The following is a 19,469-nucleotide window of genomic DNA, read 5'->3' as shown; positions in this document are numbered from 1 at the left end:
AAGCGATTAACAGCTAATCAAGAAGTTGAATCGTCAAAGCGTAAGTTAGGTTTGGTCAGTTTTGGAATTACAAATGAAGAAAATATTGTTTGAAGTCATAAGTTTCTCTTTAATTTCGCCAATGTTAAAGAATTTTCACTGTTGTATTACAGAGTTTCCAGGCCATGGGTAGTTAGTACAAGTAATTTTTTACTGTTTTAGGAAATATAGGTTGTGATATAGTGGTTTAAAATAAGAAATTATATTTAGTTTTTTTTGAGGAATAGAATATTTTCTGACTTTTTGCATTCATGAAGAAAGCCTTTGGATGATAGTGCTACCTGGTGGCCGACATCGAACTAGCAGATTGTAAGTCCTCCCCACTACTTCCAACATGGTGCAATGTACTTAGCTGTTAACCCCAATATGGATGTTATTTCTGACGGTTTTAACGATTGTAACCCTCTAATCAGTCAATGTTTTTATTATAATTAAAATGTATCGAACTCGTAAAAATAGTAGTTATATTCTAAAGAAAAAACATCTTTCTATAAACTGAAAAGTAATGTGTGTTCAGGGTTAATTAATGTTTTGTTGGAAGATTTGTCATCAATAGTTGCTTGAAACGTTAAGGTTATCTATCTAAGTAATTTTGTTTTTTTCTCAGAGCTTTTAAATGTCTTGATGAATTAGTCTTTATTACGCGAGTGAATTTGTTTTGTTTTTTTTGTAATTAAAATAGTCCATTATTTTTTTTTCAAATTTCGTGAGTTTTTACATGAGAATTATGAATCATTATTATCCACCCTGTACATCATTTAAATACGAGGTAATTTGTTTAAATTTCTTCTTTTTAAGTTATTTATTTTTTATTCAAGTTTTGGTAAAAAATACCTTATTTTTTGAAATTAATGAATTACTAAAAATCTTTTTCGCCAAGGGAATGAGAATTTCTATTTGTATTAACCATTAGCACAGCATTTAACTAGTTGAATTCTTAAACTATTTTGATTGCTCTCTAGCATTACTCCATAAATACGAAAAATCATTACCCATTTGTCTATTTAGGATTGAATCCTAATTAACTCAATGTGATAGATGAATAAGCTAGTTTTCTTTGCAGAGTTTACAAGTATTAATTTTATTCTAGGTTATATTTTTCGCTTATCTTAATTTAGTATCAGTTTTTGGGTTTATAGATATTTTCTGAGTGATAAATGTTCCCCTAAAAGAGGTTATTTGGTACCAAATGATGTTACATTTACTCTGTACCAATTTTTTGTTGGCCTCAATTACTTGCAAACCAGCCATTTAAAATGTTCGATTGTTGGAACGAATATATTTTTAATGTTAATAGTTATTTTCGTTATATTTATCAACATATTTATTACATTGAGTTCTAACAGATATTTATTGTATGATTTTTCAATTGGAGATCCCATAAAAGTTACCTAGAAACTGAATAACAAGAACTTAGCTCCATGTCAACCATTAGAAGGCTGATCATTGAATTAGCTGATTTTTGGCACAGCATTTTCCAAACAAATTTACCCATTTTACTTTATCATATTCTTCAACATGCAAAGCCTTTTTTGATTTCCATTTTAACTTTTCACCCAAAATACCCAATTTTTTGGTAACCCTAGATCAATAAAAGGGTATTTTGTGGTCACTCAAAAGAATAATGGCAGGGAGCTCCAGTCTTTCCCATGGGATTCGTCCATAAATTAGGTTTCTGGATGTTGGATTCATTTTATTATTTTACACTTATTGCTTTTGTTTGATACATTTTTATAAAGTTCTACCATTCTAAATTTATCTTTCTCTCAACATACGTGGCAGTTTGCTATTCATTCCAAGTTTGTTTTCTTACAATTTTTTTTAATGAATTGCGAACAATGCACAAATAAAGAATAAAAACAATTCCTTAAAGACAACCATAATATTTTAATTACCAACGCTGACAAAGGACAAAAAAAAACTGTAATAATGATAAAAAAAACAGTCTGCAACCAAAAGATGGGACAACTTGGGACGGACAGTAACATTTAAAAAAGAATAACTGATCTAAACCAACAAAATTCATACAAAAATATCATTTACCATCCGTAATCCAATTTTTCGAAAAATCTATGAATTACCTATAGGTTGAATTGTCCCGGTATCTCTTATGAGATGAGGGATGGGCGGGGAACCATGGGCATTTCGGATTGCCTGCGTTCCTTCCCCTTTCTGGTGGAACCGCCCGTCTAAAGCAATCTTTATCGGCTGAATTACGAATATATAATTCAAAACTAATAGATTTTCCACTACGTCCCATTGTAGTTTTTCCCTAAAATCTATCTAACCAAATTTATTAAGAGTTTAGGGCCTTAAGGATTGTAGAAAAAGGAACTTATACCAATGATATTAGTTTTCAAGAGATTTATGGAACTTGTAAATTTCTTCGCAGCGTAGGAAGTTTTCTTTAATGCTCCAACATGCCCTTGTCGACGCCCACATTAGACCATTTTTCTATGTCCTTAACGATGCTCCTATCAAACCATATCTTTTCCAAAAACAAAGCAAACATCCCGATAATCACACATCTTTGATTTTCACTTTGACAGATAGCGGCACAAATCTATAATTTACTTGTAATTAACAAGCCTTATGTGACGCCCATGCCATATTTGTTTGGATTCCGCCGCCCACCCTCCCATATATGGCAAGAGATCTCAGAAATTGAGCTAGCTCACTTTCCCACCGTGTCGTTACCATTAAATATGGTAATGACCAAATTTTACACATATTAGTGCCGGCCATTTTGTTAATGCACATATCCTACATGTATAATCTTGTCCTAGTTATGTCTATATTCGGTTAAAGAAGGCTTATTATAGTTTCCCCTCCTCCCGCATTAAAATTGCTTGCTCTTACTTCTAAAAAAAAAGTAAAGTATTGAGATCATGACTAATCTGATCTCCACGTTCCCAGCTGCCTATTTGGGGGGGTGTTTGAGCTTCTTGTTGCAGGCTGACATGGAGAATTGGTCCTCATACTTATGCCTCTTCACATCGTGATTAAGAAGAAGACAGACATATAGGCAACATTCCTGAGAACATGTTGGGGGAAGATACTGCAAGGGAGGAGCGTATCTTTGACTTTTGGCTTCCTGTTATTGTAGACTAAACTTCCCTCGCAGAGCCTAGAAAGTTACCAGTGGTTGGAAGGGTGATCAATTCACTTGGTGGCTCTAGGGAAGTTATTGCCCCTGACTTCCTCGGTTCTTCCGAGGAATCCCCTAGAGCAGTGGTTCTTAACCTTTTCATAGACGCGGAACACAATTATATGTATATATTTTTCTCGCGGAACACTAACATTAAATAATTTGAAATTCGGTATTTAGCAAGAACTTAAAACTAAATTCAAATTAAAAAAAAAAGGAACAATTTTTTGTTTTCGTATCTTTCCTAAGTTTCTAAATTTCAATACATTTAAATTGAAATTTCGCGGAACACTTGGACCATATTCGCGGAACACCGGTTAAGAACCACTGCTTTATATCTTCTAAAATTATAGATCTGTGCACAAAATAACTATAGTTTATAATTGAGAAAAACAACGTGTACAAGAGAACAAAATTTCATACAAATACGTGGTTCACAGTGGGAGATATAGAACGGCCATAATTTTACAGAATTTCATGACCCAAAAAATTTTCAACCCTTTATATCTTCTACCTTATTAGATCTGTGCACAAAATAACTATAGTTTATAATTTAGAAAGACAAAGTGTACAAGAGAACAAAATTCCATATCAATACGTGGTTTACACTGGGAGATATAGTACGGCCACAATTTTACAGAATTTCATGACCCAAAAAATTTTCAACCCTGTATATCTTCTACCTTTTTAGATCTGTGCATATAAAAACTATAGTTTATAAATGAGAAAAACAAAGTGTACAAGAGAAAAAAATTCCATACCAATACATGGTTCACAGTGGGAGTTATAGAACGGCCATAATTTTACAGAATTTCATGACCCAAAAAATTTTCAACCCTTTATATCTTCTACCTTTTTAGATCTGTGCACAAAATAACTATAGTTCATAATTGAGAAAAACAAAGTGTACAAGAGAACAAAATTACCTACCAATACGTGGTTCACAGTGGGAGATAGAGAACGGCCTCAATTTTACAAAATTCATGACCAAAAAATTTTCAACCCTTTATATCTTCTACCTTTTTAGATCTGTGCACAAAATAACTGTAGTTTATAATAGAGGAAAACAAAGTGTACAGGAGAACAAAATTTCATACGAATACGTGGTTCACAGTGAGAGATATAGAACGGCCATTATTTTACAGAATTTCATGACCCAAAAAATTTTCAACCCTGTATATCTTCTACCTTTTTAGATCTGTACACAAAATAACTATAGTTTATAATTGAAAAAAAGTGTACAAGAGAACAAAATTCCATATCAATACGTGGTTCACAGTGGGAGATATAGTACGGCCACAATTTTACAGAATTTCATGACCCAAAAAATTTTCAACCCTTTATATCTTCTACCTTTTTAGATCTGTGCACAAAATAACTGTAGTTTATAATTGAGAAAAACAAAGTGTACAAGAGAACTAAATTCCATACCAATACATGGTTCACAGTGGGAGTTATAGAACGACCATAATTTTACAGAATTTTATGACCCAAAAAATTTTCAACCCTTTATATGTTCTACCTTTTTAGATCTGTGCACAAAATAACTATAGTTTATAATTGAGAAAAACAAAGTGTACAAGAGAACAAAATTCCATACCAATACGTGGTTCACAGTGGGAGATATAGAACGGCCATAATTTTACAGAATTTCATGCCCCAAAAAATTTTCAACCCTTTATATCTTCTACCTTTTTAGATCTGTGCACAAAATAACTATAGTTTATAATTGAGAAAAACAAAGTGTGCAAGAGAACAAAATTCCATATCAATACGTGGTTCACAGTGGAAGATATAGAACGGCCATAATTTTACAGAATTTCATGACCCAAAAAATTTTCAACCCTTTATATCTTCTACCTTTTTAGATCTGTGCACAAAATAACTATAGTTTATAATTTAGAAAAACAAAGTGTACAAGAGAACAAAATTCCATACCAATACGTGGTTCACAGTGGGAGATATAGAACGGCCATAATTTTACAGAATTTCATGACCCAAAAAATTTTCAACCCTTTATATCTTCTACCTTTTTAGATCTGTGCACAAAATAACTATAGTTTATAATTGAGAAAAACAAAGTGTGCAAGAGAACAAAATTCCATATCAATACGTGGTTCACAGTGGAAGATATAGAACGGCCATAATTTTACAGAATTTCATGACCCAAAAAATTTTCAACCCTTTATATCTTCTACCTTTTTAGATCTGTGCACAAAATAACTATAGTTTATAATTGAGAAAAACAAAGTGTACAAGAGAACAAAATTCCATACCAATACGTGGTTCACAGTGGGAGATATAGAACGGCCATAATTTTACAGAATTTCATGCCCCAAAAAATTTTCAACCCTTTATATCTTCTACCTTTTTAGATCTGTGCACAAAATAACTATAGTTTATAATTGAGAAAAACAAAGTGTGCAAGAGAACAAAATTCCATATCAATACGTGGTTCACAGTGGAAGATATAGAACGGCCATAATTTTACAGAATTTCATGACCCAAAAAATTTTCAACCCTTTATATCTTCTACCTTTTTAGATCTGTGCACAAAATAACTATAGTTTATAATTTAGAAAAACAAAGTGTACAAGAGAACAAAATTCCATACCAATACGTGGTTCACAGTGGGAGATATAGAACGGCCATAATTTTACAGAATTTCATGACCCAAAAAATTTTCAACCCTTTATATCTTCTACCTTTTTAGATCTGTGCACAAAATAACTATAGTTTATAATTGAGAAAAACAAAGTGTGCAAGAGAACAAAATTCCATATCAATACGTGGTTCACAGTGGAAGATATAGAACGGCCATAATTTTACAGAATTTCATGACCCAAAAAATTTTCAACCCTTTATATCTTCTACCTTTTTAGATCTGTGCACAAAATAACTATAGTTTATAATTTAGAAAAACAAAGTGTACAAGAGAACAAAATTCCATATCAATACGTGGTTCACAGTGGGAGATATAGTACGGCCACAATTTTACAGAATTTCATGACCCAAAAAATTTTCAACCCTGTATATCTTCTACCTTTTTAGATCTGTGCACAAAATAACTGTAGTTTATAATTGAGAAAAACAAAGTGTACAAGAGAACTAAATTCCATACCAATACATGGTTCACAGTGGGAGTTATAGAACGACCATAATTTTACAGAATTTTATGACCCAAAAAATTTTCAACCCTTTATATGTTCTACCTTTTTAGATCTGTGCACAAAATAACTATAGTTTATAATTGAGAAAAACAAAGTGTACAAGAGAACAAAATTCCATACCAATACGTGGTTCACAGTGGGAGATATAGAACGGCCATAATTTTACAGAATTTCATGCACCAAAAAATTTTCAACCCTTTATATCTTCTACCTTTTTAGATCTGTGCACAAAATAACTATAGTTTATAATTGAGAAAAACAAAGTGTGCAAGAGAACAAAATTCCATATCAATACGTGGTTCACAGTGGAAGATATAGAACGGCCATAATTTTACAGAATTTCATGACCCAAAAAATTTTCAACCCTTTATATCTTCTACCTTTTTAGATCTGTGCACAAAATAACTATAGTTTATAATTTAGAAAAACAAAGTGTACAAGAGAACAAAATTCCATACCAATACGTGGTTCACAGTGGGAGATATAGAACGGCCATAATTTTACAGAATTTCATGACCCAAAAAATTTTCAACCCTTTATATCTTCTACCTTTTTAGATCTGTGCACAAAATAACTATAGTTTATAATTGAGAAAAACAAAGTGTGCAAGAGAACAAAATTCCATACCAATACGTGGTTCACAGTGGGAGATATAGAACGGCCATAATTTTACAGAATTTCATGACCCAAAAAATTTTCAACCCTTTATATCTTCTACCTTTTTAGATCTGTGCACAAAATAACTATAGTTTATAATTGAGAAAAACAAAGTGTGCAAGAGAACAAAATTCCATATCAATACGTGGTTCACAGTGGAAGATATAGAACGGCCATAATTTTACAGAATTTCATGACCCAAAAAATTTTCAACCCTTTATATCTTCTACCCTTTTAGATCTGTGCACAAAATAACTATAGTTTTTAATTTAGAAAAACAAAGTGTACAAGAGAACAAAATTCCATACCAATACGTGGTTCACAGTGGGAGATATAGAACGGCAATAATTTTACAGAATTTCACGACCCAAAAAATTTTCAACCCTTTATATCTTCTGCCTTTTTAGATCTGTGCACAAAATAACTATAGTTTATAATTGAGAAAAACAAAGTGTGCAAGAGAACAAAATTCCATACCAATACGTGGTTCATAGTGGGAGATATAGAACGGCCATAATTTTACAGAATTTCATGACCCAAAAAATTTTCAACCCTTTATATCTTCTACCTTTTTAGATCTGTGCACAAAATAACTATAGTTTATAATTGAGAAAAACAAAGTGTGCAAGAGAACAAAATTCCATATCAATACGTGGTTCACAGTGGAAGATATAGAACGGCCATAATTTTACAGAATTTCACGACCCAAAAAATTTTCAACCCTTTATATCTTCTGCCTTCTTAGATCTGTGCACAAAATAACTATAGTTTATAATTGAGAAAAACAAAGTGTGCAAGAGAACAAAATTCCATACCAATACGTGGTTCACAGTGGGAGATATAGAACGGCCATAATTTTACAGAATTTCATGACCCAAAAAATTTTCAACCCTTTATATCTTCTACCTTTTTAGATCTGTGCACAAAATAACTATAGTTTATAATTGAGAAAAACAAAGTGTGCAAGAGAACAAAATTCCATATCAATACGTGGTTCACAGTGGAAGATATAGAACGGCCATAATTTTACAGAATTTCATGACCCAAAAAATTTTCAACCCTTTATATCTTCTACCCTTTTAGATCTGTGCACAAAATAACTATAGTTTTTAATTTAGAAAAACAAAGTGTACAAGAGAACAAAATTCCATACCAATACGTGGTTCACAGTGGGAGATATAGAACGGCAATAATTTTACAGAATTTCACGACCCAAAAAATTTTCAACCCTTTATATCTTCTGCCTTTTTAGATCTGTGCACAAAATAACTATAGTTTATAATTGAGAAAAACAAAGTGTGCAAGAGAACAAAATTCCATACCAATACGTGGTTCATAGTGGGAGATATAGAACGGCCATAATTTTACAGAATTTCATGACCCAAAAAATTTTCAACCCTTTATATCTTCTACCTTTTTAGATCTGTGCACAAAATAACTATAGTTTATAATTGAGAAAAACAAAGTGTGCAAGAGAACAAAATTCCATATCAATACGTGGTTCACAGTGGAAGATATAGAACGGCCATAATTTTACAGAATTTCACGACCCAAAAAATTTTCAACCCTTTATATCTTCTGCCTTCTTAGATCTGTGCACAAAATAACTATAGTTTATAATTGAGAAAAACAAAGTGTGCAAGAGAACAAAATTCCATACCAATACGTGGTTCATAGTGGGAGATATAGAACGGCCATAATTTTAAAGAATTTCATGACCCAAAAAATTTTCAACCCTTTATATCTTCTACCTTTTTAGATCTGTGCACAAAATAACTATAGTTTATAATTGAGAAAAACAAAGTGTGCAAGAGAACAAAATTCCATATCAATACGTGGTTCACAGTGGAAGATATAGAACGGCCATAATTTTACAGAATTTCATGACCCAAAAAATTTTCAACCCTTTATATCTTCTACCTTTTTAGATCTGTGCACAAAATAACTATAGTTTATAATTTAGAGAAACAAAGTGTACAAGAGAACAAAATTCCATACCAATACGTGGTTCACAGTGGGAGATATAGAACGGCCATAATTTTACAGAATTTCATGACCCAAAAAATTTTCAACCCTTTATATCTTCTACCTTTTTAGATCTGTGCACAAAATAACTATAGTTTATAATTGAGAAAAACAAAGTTTACAAGAGAACAAAATTCCATACCAATACGTGGTTCACAGTGGGAGATATAGAACGGCCATAATTTTACAGAATTTCATGACCCAAAAAATTTTCAACCCTTTATATCTTCTACCTTTTTAGATCTGTGCACAAAATAACTATAGTTTATAATTTAGAAAAACAAAGTGTACAAGAGAACAAAATTCCATACCAATACGTGGTTCACAGTGGGAGATATAGAACGGCCATAATTTTACAGAATTTCATGACCCAAAAAATTTTCAACCCTTTATATCTTCTACCTTTTTAGATCTGTGCACAAAATAACTATAGTTTATAATTGAGAAAAACAAAGTGTGCAAGAGAACAAAATTCCATATCAATACGTGGTTCACAGTGGAAGATATAGAACGGCCATAATTTTACAGAATTTCATGACCCAAAAAATTTTCAACCCTTTATATCTTCTACCTTTTTAGATCTGTGCACAAAATAACTATAGTTTATAATTTAGAAAAACAAAGTGTACAAGAGAACAAAATTCCATACCAATACGTGGTTCACAGTGGGAGATATAGAACGGCCATAATTTTACAGAATTTCATGACCCAAAAAATTTTCAACCCTTTATATCTTCTACCTTTTTAGATCTGTGCACAAAATAACTATAGTTTATAATTGAGAAAAACAAAGTGTGCAAGAGAACAAAATTCCATACCAATACGTGGTTCACAGTGGGAGATATAGAACGGCCATAATTTTACAGAATTTCATGACCCAAAAAATTTTCAACCCTTTATATCTTCTACCTTTTTAGATCTGTGCACAAAATAACTATAGTTTATAATTGAGAAAAACAAAGTGTGCAAGAGAACAAAATTCCATACCAATACGTGGTTCATAGTGGGAGATATAGAACGGCCATAATTTTACAGAATTTCATGACCCAAAAAATTTTCAACCCTTTATATCTTCTACCTTTTTAGATCTGTGCACAAAATAACTATAGTTTATAATTGAGAAAAACAAAGTGTGCAAGAGAACAAAATTCCATATCAATACGTGGTTCACAGTGGAAGATATAGAACGGCCATAATTTTACAGAATTTCATGACCCAAAAAATTTTCAACCCTTTATATCTTCTACCTTTTTAGATCTGTGCACAAAATAACTATAGTTTATAATTTAGAAAAACAAAGTGTACAAGAGAACAAAATTCCATACCAATACGTGGTTCACAGTGGGAGATATAGAACGGCCATAATTTTACAGAATTTCATGACCCAAAAAATTTTCAACCCTTTATATCTTCTACCTTTTTAGATCTGTGCACAAAATAACTATAGTTTATAATTGAGAAAAACAAAGTGTGCAAGAGAACAAAATTCCATATCAATACGTGGTTCACAGTGGAAGATATAGAACGGCCATAATTTTACAGAATTTCATGACCCAAAAAATTTTCAACCCTTTATATGTTCTACCTTTTTAGATCTGTGCACAAAATAACTATAGTTTATAATTGAGAAAAACAAAGTGTACAAGAGAACAAAATTCCATACCAATACGTGGTTCACAGTGGGAGATATAGAACGGCCACAATTTTACAGAATTTCATGACCCAAAAAATTTTCAACCCTGTATATCTTCTACCTTTTTAGATCTGTGCACAAAATAACTGTAGTTTATAATTGAGAAAAACAAAGTGTACAAGAGAACTAAATTCCATACCAATACATGGTTCACAGTGGGAGTTATAGAACGACCATAATTTTACAGAATTTTATGACCCAAAAAATTTTCAACCCTTTATATGTTCTACCTTTTTAGATCTGTGCACAAAATAACTATAGTTTATAATTGAGAAAAACAAAGTGTACAAGAGAACAAAATTCCATACCAATACGTGGTTCACAGTGGGAGATATAGAACGGCCATAATTTTACAGAATTTCATGCACCAAAAAATTTTCAACCCTTTATATCTTCTACCTTTTTAGATCTGTGCACAAAATAACTATAGTTTATAATTGAGAAAAACAAAGTGTGCAAGAGAACAAAATTCCATATCAATACGTGGTTCACAGTGGAAGATATAGAACGGCCATAATTTTACAGAATTTCATGACCCAAAAAATTTTCAACCCTTTATATCTTCTACCTTTTTAGATCTGTGCACAAAATAACTATAGTTTATAATTTAGAAAAACAAAGTGTACAAGAGAACAAAATTCCATACCAATACGTGGTTCACAGTGGGAGATATAGAACGGCCATAATTTTACAGAATTTCATGACCCAAAAAATTTTCAACCCTTTATATCTTCTACCTTTTTAGATCTGTGCACAAAATAACTATAGTTTATAATTGAGAAAAACAAAGTGTGCAAGAGAACAAAATTCCATACCAATACGTGGTTCACAGTGGGAGATATAGAACGGCCATAATTTTACAGAATTTCATGACCCAAAAAATTTTCAACCCTTTATATCTTCTACCTTTTTAGATCTGTGCACAAAATAACTATAGTTTATAATTGAGAAAAACAAAGTGTGCAAGAGAACAAAATTCCATATCAATACGTGGTTCACAGTGGAAGATATAGAACGGCCATAATTTTACAGAATTTCATGACCCAAAAAATTTTCAACCCTTTATATCTTCTACCCTTTTAGATCTGTGCACAAAATAACTATAGTTTTTAATTTAGAAAAACAAAGTGTACAAGAGAACAAAATTCCATACCAATACGTGGTTCACAGTGGGAGATATAGAACGGCAATAATTTTACAGAATTTCACGACCCAAAAAATTTTCAACCCTTTATATCTTCTGCCTTTTTAGATCTGTGCACAAAATAACTATAGTTTATAATTGAGAAAAACAAAGTGTGCAAGAGAACAAAATTCCATACCAATACGTGGTTCATAGTGGGAGATATAGAACGGCCATAATTTTACAGAATTTCATGACCCAAAAAATTTTCAACCCTTTATATCTTCTACCTTTTTAGATCTGTGCACAAAATAACTATAGTTTATAATTGAGAAAAACAAAGTGTGCAAGAGAACAAAATTCCATATCAATACGTGGTTCACAGTGGAAGATATAGAACGGCCATAATTTTACAGAATTTCACGACCCAAAAAATTTTCAACCCTTTATATCTTCTGCCTTCTTAGATCTGTGCACAAAATAACTATAGTTTATAATTGAGAAAAACAAAGTGTGCAAGAGAACAAAATTCCATATCAATACGTGGTTCACAGTGGAAGATATAGAACGGCCATAATTTTACAGAATTTCATGACCCAAAAAATTTTCAACCCTTTATATCTTCTACCTTTTTAGATCTGTGCACAAAATAACTATAGTTTATAATTGAGAAAAACAAAGTGTACAAGAGAACAAAATTCCATACCAATACGTGGTTCACAGTGGGAGATATAGAACGGCCATAATTTTACAGAATTTCACGACCCAAAAAATTTTCAACCCTTTATATCTTCTACCTTTTTAGATCTGTGCACAAAATAACTATAGTTTTTAATTTAGAAAAACAAAGTGTACAAGAGAACAAAATTCCATACCAATACGTGGTTCACAGTGGGAGATATAGAACGGCCATAATTTTACAGAATTTCATGACCCAAAAAATTTTCAACCCTTTATATCTTCTACCTTTTTAGATCTGTGCACAAAATAACTATAGTTTTTAATTTAGAAAAACAAAGTGTACAAGAGAACAAAATTCCATACCAATACGTGGTTCACAGTGGGAGATATAGAACGGCCATAATTTTACAGAATTTCACGACCCAAAAAATTTTCGACCCTTTATATCTTCTACCTTTTTAGATCTGTGCACAAAATAACTATAGTTTATAATTGAGAAAAACAAAGTGTACAAGAGAACAAAATTCCATACCAATACGTGGTTCACAGTGGGAGATATAGAACGGCCATAATTTTACAGAATTTCATGACCCAAAAAATTTTCAACCCTTTATATCTTCTACCTTTTTAGATCTGCGCACAAAATAACTATAGTTTTTAATTTAGAAAAACAAACTGTACAAGAGAACAAAATTCCATACCAATACGTGGTTCACAGTGGGAGATATAGAACGGCCATAATTTTACAGAATTTCACGACCCAAAAAATTTTCAACCCTTTATATCTTCTGCCTTTTTAGATCTGTGCACAAAATAACTATAGTTTATAATTGAGAAAAACAAAGTGTGCAAGAGAACAAAATTCCATACCAATACGTGGTTCATAGTGGGAGATATAGAACGGCCATAATTTTACAGAATTTCATGACCCAAAAAATTTTCAACCCTTTATATCTTCTACCTTTTTAGATCTGTGCACAAAATAACTATAGTTTATAATTTAGAAAAACAAAGTGTACAAGAGAACAAAATTCCATACCAATACGTGGTTCACAGTGGAAGATATAGAACGGCCATAATTTTACAGAATTTCACGACCCAAAAAATTTTCAACCCTTTATATCTTCTGCCTTTTTAGATCTGTGCACAAAATAACTATAGTTTATAATTGAGAAAAACAAAGTGTGCAAGAGAACAAAATTCCATACCAATACGTGGTTCATAGTGGGAGATATAGAACGGCCATAATTTTACAGAATTTCATGACCCAAAAAATTTTCAACCCTTTATATCTTCTACCTTTTTAGATCTGTGCACAAAATAACTATAGTTTTTAATTTAGAAAAACAAAGTGTACAAGAGAACAAAATTCCATACCAATACGTGGTTCACAGTGGGAGATATAGAACGGCCATAATTTTACAGAATTTCACGACCCAAAAAATTTTCGACCCTTTATATCTTCTACCTTTTTAGATCTGTGCACAAAATAACTATAGTTTATAATTGAGAAAAACAAAGTGTACAAGAGAACAAAATTCCATACCAATACGTGGTTCACAGTGGGAGATATAGAACGGCCATAATTTTACAGAATTTCATGACCCAAAAAATTTTCAACCCTTTATATCTTCTACCTTTTTAGATCTGTGCACAAAATAACTATAGTTTTTAATTTAGAAAAACAAACTGTACAAGAGAACAAAATTCCATACCAATACGTGGTTCACAGTGGGAGATATAGAACGGCCATAATTTTACAGAATTTCACGACCCAAAAAATTTTCAACCCTTTATATCTTCTGCCTTTTTAGATCTGTGCACAAAATAACTATAGTTTATAATTGAGAAAAACAAAGTGTGCAAGAGAACAAAATTCCATACCAATACGTGGTTCATAGTGGGAGATATAGAACGGCCACAATTTTAAAGAATTTCATGACCCAAAAAATTTTCCACCCTTTATATCAGTGGTTCTTAACCTTTTCATAGACGCGGAACACAATTATATGTATATATTTTTCTCGCGGAACACTAACATTAATTAATTTGAAATTCGGTATTTATCAAGAGCTTAAAATTAAATTCAAATTAAAAAAATGGAACTATTTTTTGTTTTCGTATCTTTCCTAAGTTTCTAAATTTCAATACTTTTAAAATTGAAATTTCGCGGAACACTTGGACCATATTCGCGGAACACCAGTGTTCCGCGGAACACCGGTTATGAACCACTGCCTAGAGAATGAGAATGACATTTGGAAATCGTCTTTGGTCTTTTCGATCGATAGATACATTGATTCTAGAAGTGGTAATTGCTAACTGCAGTCTAAGCTCCCACTCAGGAGACCGAGAGAGAGAGAGTGAGAGGGATGAAGAAATAAAGGAATACATTTTGTGAGAGCAGAATGCGGAGGCTAAAAGCCGGGATAAACTGGATAGGGATGAAATTTCTCATTTGGTGAGAAGCATCAAGTTAATATACAAATTGTTTAAAAACGAATTTTAAAAAGTTGTAGAGACAAGATAACTGCAATTTTTTTTATATCTATATAGAGGTAATCATTGTCATTATCGTAATCCGGTGAAAGTTGGCAATGCTAAGTCCCAGAGCTTCGTCTAGTTCATTTTAAGCTTTATTACGCGCTACTTTTCTTAACCCCTGAAATTACAATGCTGTGATTCTTGGGGGAAAAAAATTAACTCGTCAGTTATTCAGATGCCTGTACGATAGACTGTAAACTCGTATTAGATGTGTGTGTATTAGTTCGCCCACAAGAGTTTTGGCTGGTAAATTGGACGCAACTTAGTACATACAGCCAATTGTCAGTCAACTTAAGTGTGTAAATAACTTAATACGCTTTTATGTACTCCTTCCATTCGCCCATTGGTTAGTTTGTCTTCCTTAAACCTACCATATTTTATTATCTACCGTTTAATTATTAAATTAACCATGTAGGATGATGCACAAGGCCAAATGTCGCCTTGAATAGCGCCTTCTTGACAAATCTGCCATTGTATGTATATACACGATTTGGTGGCGAAATTTATATTATAATAGTACTTGCACTCAAATGTAATTTTTGTTATTTAATCTCCTTTTTTGCAGGAACATTTGCTTATTAAATTAGTTGTTGAATGCTAAGTGTAATTTCAATGGAGTTTTACTGTTTTATTATCTTTGAAATGTTAGTAGGATCTAATTATGGTTAAAAACTCCAAGTTTTAAAAAGTGTTTGAGGTTAGAATTTGGAGAAAGTCAAAACAAAGTGTGTACGTCATCGCCAGATTTTTATTTTGATGGTCTTGCTGACTTGCAAACAAAGAAACTTTGGTAAGCACATGAAAATACATTCTTAGAACCACAATGTATGCGATTAGATAAAGTGAACGTTCTCAGATAGTTTTGCTGACGTATAATTTCTTCAGAGAAAAAGGAATGTGAGGAGAACTTGTTATCTGAGTTAGGCTACTCGTAGAACTGGCTTTGAAAAAACTAAATTTTCTTTTTTTTTTTAGTTATCCTCTTCGTTTAATACGCTGAATTAAACAGAATCCAGAATTAAGAAAAGACACAGAATGAAAAAACGGGTCAGTCTTAGCGTGATGTTTAAATCCCTAGGAATTAAATATTTTAGAGATTACCTCATTAAAAAATTAGTCACAATATAAACCATAATTATACGTTAATTTGGCGTAAAAAAAATGGATGTTTAAAAAAATCTGAAATAAAATCTATTTCATTTTACATCTTATTATAAATTCTAAATTATAATAATCGCGTATAAACAATAGACCTTTATTGTTTACTTTAATAGAAATTAAGCAAGTCATTATACCTATTGCCAACCTAACTCAACCTTCCAGTCCAGTCACAGTTTTAATAACACAATTTTTTTTCAAGTTGGTCACACTGTTTTTTTTTTACAATTCATTTAAAAACGTCCTTTGTGATCGATCAGCTGTTAGTGTGCTACCGGCATGCATTTTCCCCCGTTTTTTTTCTTGTATCACCCTTAACTGAACTTTTGTTTGTTATTATATTAAAATGTTTTTTAATTGTGTAAATTAATTGTTATTCAAGTTATTTGTAGTGTATTCAATGAAAAATTGTATCTTGTTGTTTATTGGTAGATTAATGTAAATAAAGTTACGCCTTATGATTGGTGTTCTAAGTACCACCCAATTTCAGGCACTTTTAATCGTCAAAGTTAGGTCTTTATTTAAAACATTCACTTTTTTAGTTTTTAGTTTTTTTTTTTGTTTTCTTTTTTTGGCATTGGCTTCCGCCATACAGCCAGCATCGTCTAGGTGCTTATCACTAGAAAATCACTCACTCTCCATTCTTACCTACAAATACATTCGCTTCACACATTCATCCCTCTACTATATACCGCTATTTACATAAACTACTGCTAATGGATGGAGCAGCACTCTGTGCTCCTGCCATCCTTCTCGCTTAACCAAAATTAAAATCACGTAATCCTTCTCTAAGCACACTTTTTTAGTTAATTTCTTTCTTATTTATAACGTTTGAGTCTTATTTGTTATTATTTATCATTTAGGTTAATCTACATAGTTACGATTTAACTTTGGATTCCTTATCAGTCATTATTTGGTTTTAAGATATATCTTAAATTACTAATAACTAGTTTAATGTTATTTTATATCGTTTATGTTGCTCTATGTTTTGCCTAATTTAATTATTCATAATTATTAATTTTTGAAATTCATTTAATAGCTTAAATTTAGTTGTAAATATGGCGCACAAGTTTCTTTTCATCGCTACTACGAGCGCTAGTGATTTTTTCTTTGTCCTTTTTTTTTTTTACATCTCATGAAAGGAAACATTGCTGTCGTTTAGATTTTTAGATTTTTACCGGAAATGCTAGTTTCATAAGCGGTTTTTCGGGTCTATAATTCTGGGTAATGTTAATAAAATGTAAGTTACAAAAAAATTTTGAGTTAGATAAATACTTTTAAAGTTAAGATTCTCGACAATCGCAATTTAGAGTTGTAACATTTACGTTTAGAGTTTTGCACTAAAATGACAGATTCACGCGTATTCCAGGGGGAGTATAAATAGTAATGTTTGTGTAATTAATGTGTAGGTTAACAGTTATGATTTTAATTTTTACAGTTGCAGTGAATGGTAAAGTTACACCACTGGCGTGGAGCAATTGTGACGATCTTTATTACCTCTCACATTGCACATAAAAGCCAATGTTACATTCACTGTAAATGCAATATGCCTCTTATAGATATTACTTTTTATTGAGGAAATGTTCATTGTGGACATGTCATAATTGTCATAAAACCTGTTTTATTGTTTTTATTATTATAAATTGATTTTTTTTCACCAATCATATTTGTACGTACTATCTTGATACATTCACCATAATGTTTAATGTATCATATTCGTATCTAATTTTAGATTCACTTTCACCAGGAATATGCGATTCTGACTAAGATCTAAAATATGGGAATGGCACCATCCTTAAAATTATTTTTCTTAAAAAAATTATACAGATAAAATTTTATCTTATTCATAACGAAATATGTGCAGTAAGGTTTCAGTAAAAGTTGAGATCCTTTTCTTTTAAATTAGTCGCCAGGAAGTGACCATACCTTTTAGTGCGTAGTTTAAGGTAGTACTTCCGGCTTTGGAATTCTCTTCACATTCTGCGTGTTTAGCAGCAACTTTAACCTTTCTTAATTGAATATGTTCGTTTGGGATAGTTTGTATATATGTAAGAGTTGTACGTCAAAGACCACACGAAAAAGCGTTATGTTGAAACAAAACACTCATAAAAGGTTATGATCGTAAAATTAATGCCGCCAAAGTTCGAACTCAGCGTGACCCGTTATTTCCGGTGTAAACTCAAAAGCGGCTAATATGTTCTTTCTTAAAACTAGAATGAGACGTACTTTTCGGTTCAATAAGATAAGATTTCAGTAGGAATCAGAAGGCACAAAGTATAGCTAGCTTGTGATCTTCAAACAATTCGTTTGAATGTTCATTCAACATTCGTACATGATTTCCGGTGGGCCAAGTTAAGACACATTGCGCTGCAATAATTTTAGTTCTACGTAAATTCTACGTAGAGATTGACTAATATCTATGAAGCAGAGAAAAGAATGTTGTAAGCTGGAGACAATACTCTCACATACGAGCGGTTAGTAGAAAATACTGCATGTGGGTGACGGCCACGTTACGAGGTAATCTTTACAAGATTAACGTGGTGTAAGTTCCCTTACTTACTTGTAATAAAATCTACTACATGTGGGTACCATTATAGCCTGCCTTTGTAATTAATTGTAATGACACTATTTTCTCAATTAGATTATATCGCTTTCTAAATGCGACCAAATGGTCAATCAAATTATTTCGAAATACCTAATCATTTTTTTTTTTCGCTCAAGTGGTTCAAATATAGTAACATAAATTTAATCATGGAACATGTTCTCAAGGATGTGAACCCGGGAGAGATGTGGCGCACTTTTGAATCACATCCGGTGTCCGAGGTGAGCATTTCCGTCGCGTACCCCATAAGTGAGCTTTGGGTCTCTCTTAAGTAAAGAGTTTAACCTCAGTGAGTCAGTTTACTGTTACAATTTAATAATAATTGATGATGAGAAAAAATTTCTGTGCATATGTTTGCGCACAAAACGGAAGTGACTGGAACCGATATCTGATGGTACATTTCAGCCGGAAATCACTCGCGCTAATTTTATTTATTATTCCCCCCTATAATATTGACTATTACACGGGCGGGGGTTGGGGGGGGCGGAAACGCAACTATAAACAAGACAAGCAGCATTAGGTAAAATGGTTCCGCCCATAATTCTTTTACCTAAATAATATGTGGACTGAGGAAACCGTTTTAATAACCAATCCGCGTCGTCATGCCGCTGCACGGATGGTCGCTAACTTGC

At 32.0% G+C, this 19,469-nt stretch overlaps 1 protein-coding gene across 2 annotated transcripts in view; it reads left to right on the top strand.

Moving 5' to 3' along the window:
• The first annotated feature begins 371 nt into the window (after positions 1 to 371).
• jvl (javelin-like) overlaps positions 372 to 19,469 on the top strand; it is a 151,695-nt gene continuing 132,597 nt past the window's right edge. The window contains exon 1 of one of the 2 annotated variants that reach the window (XM_074129528.1): positions 372 to 808. In XM_074129528.1, coding sequence (XP_073985629.1) covers positions 758 to 808 — 51 coding nt within the window. In that variant the 5' untranslated portion in view covers positions 372 to 757. The remainder of the gene's footprint in view (positions 809 to 19,469) is intronic. The other variant, XM_074129532.1, reaches the window with a different exon arrangement.

The sequence above is a fragment of the Rhodnius prolixus genome, unplaced genomic scaffold, assembly GCF_049639745.1.
Source record: "Rhodnius prolixus isolate KJV_2025 unplaced genomic scaffold, Rpr scaffold_15, whole genome shotgun sequence".
Taxonomy (NCBI): domain Eukaryota; kingdom Metazoa; phylum Arthropoda; class Insecta; order Hemiptera; family Reduviidae; genus Rhodnius; species Rhodnius prolixus.
This window is presented reverse-complemented; position numbering and strand designations above follow the sequence as displayed.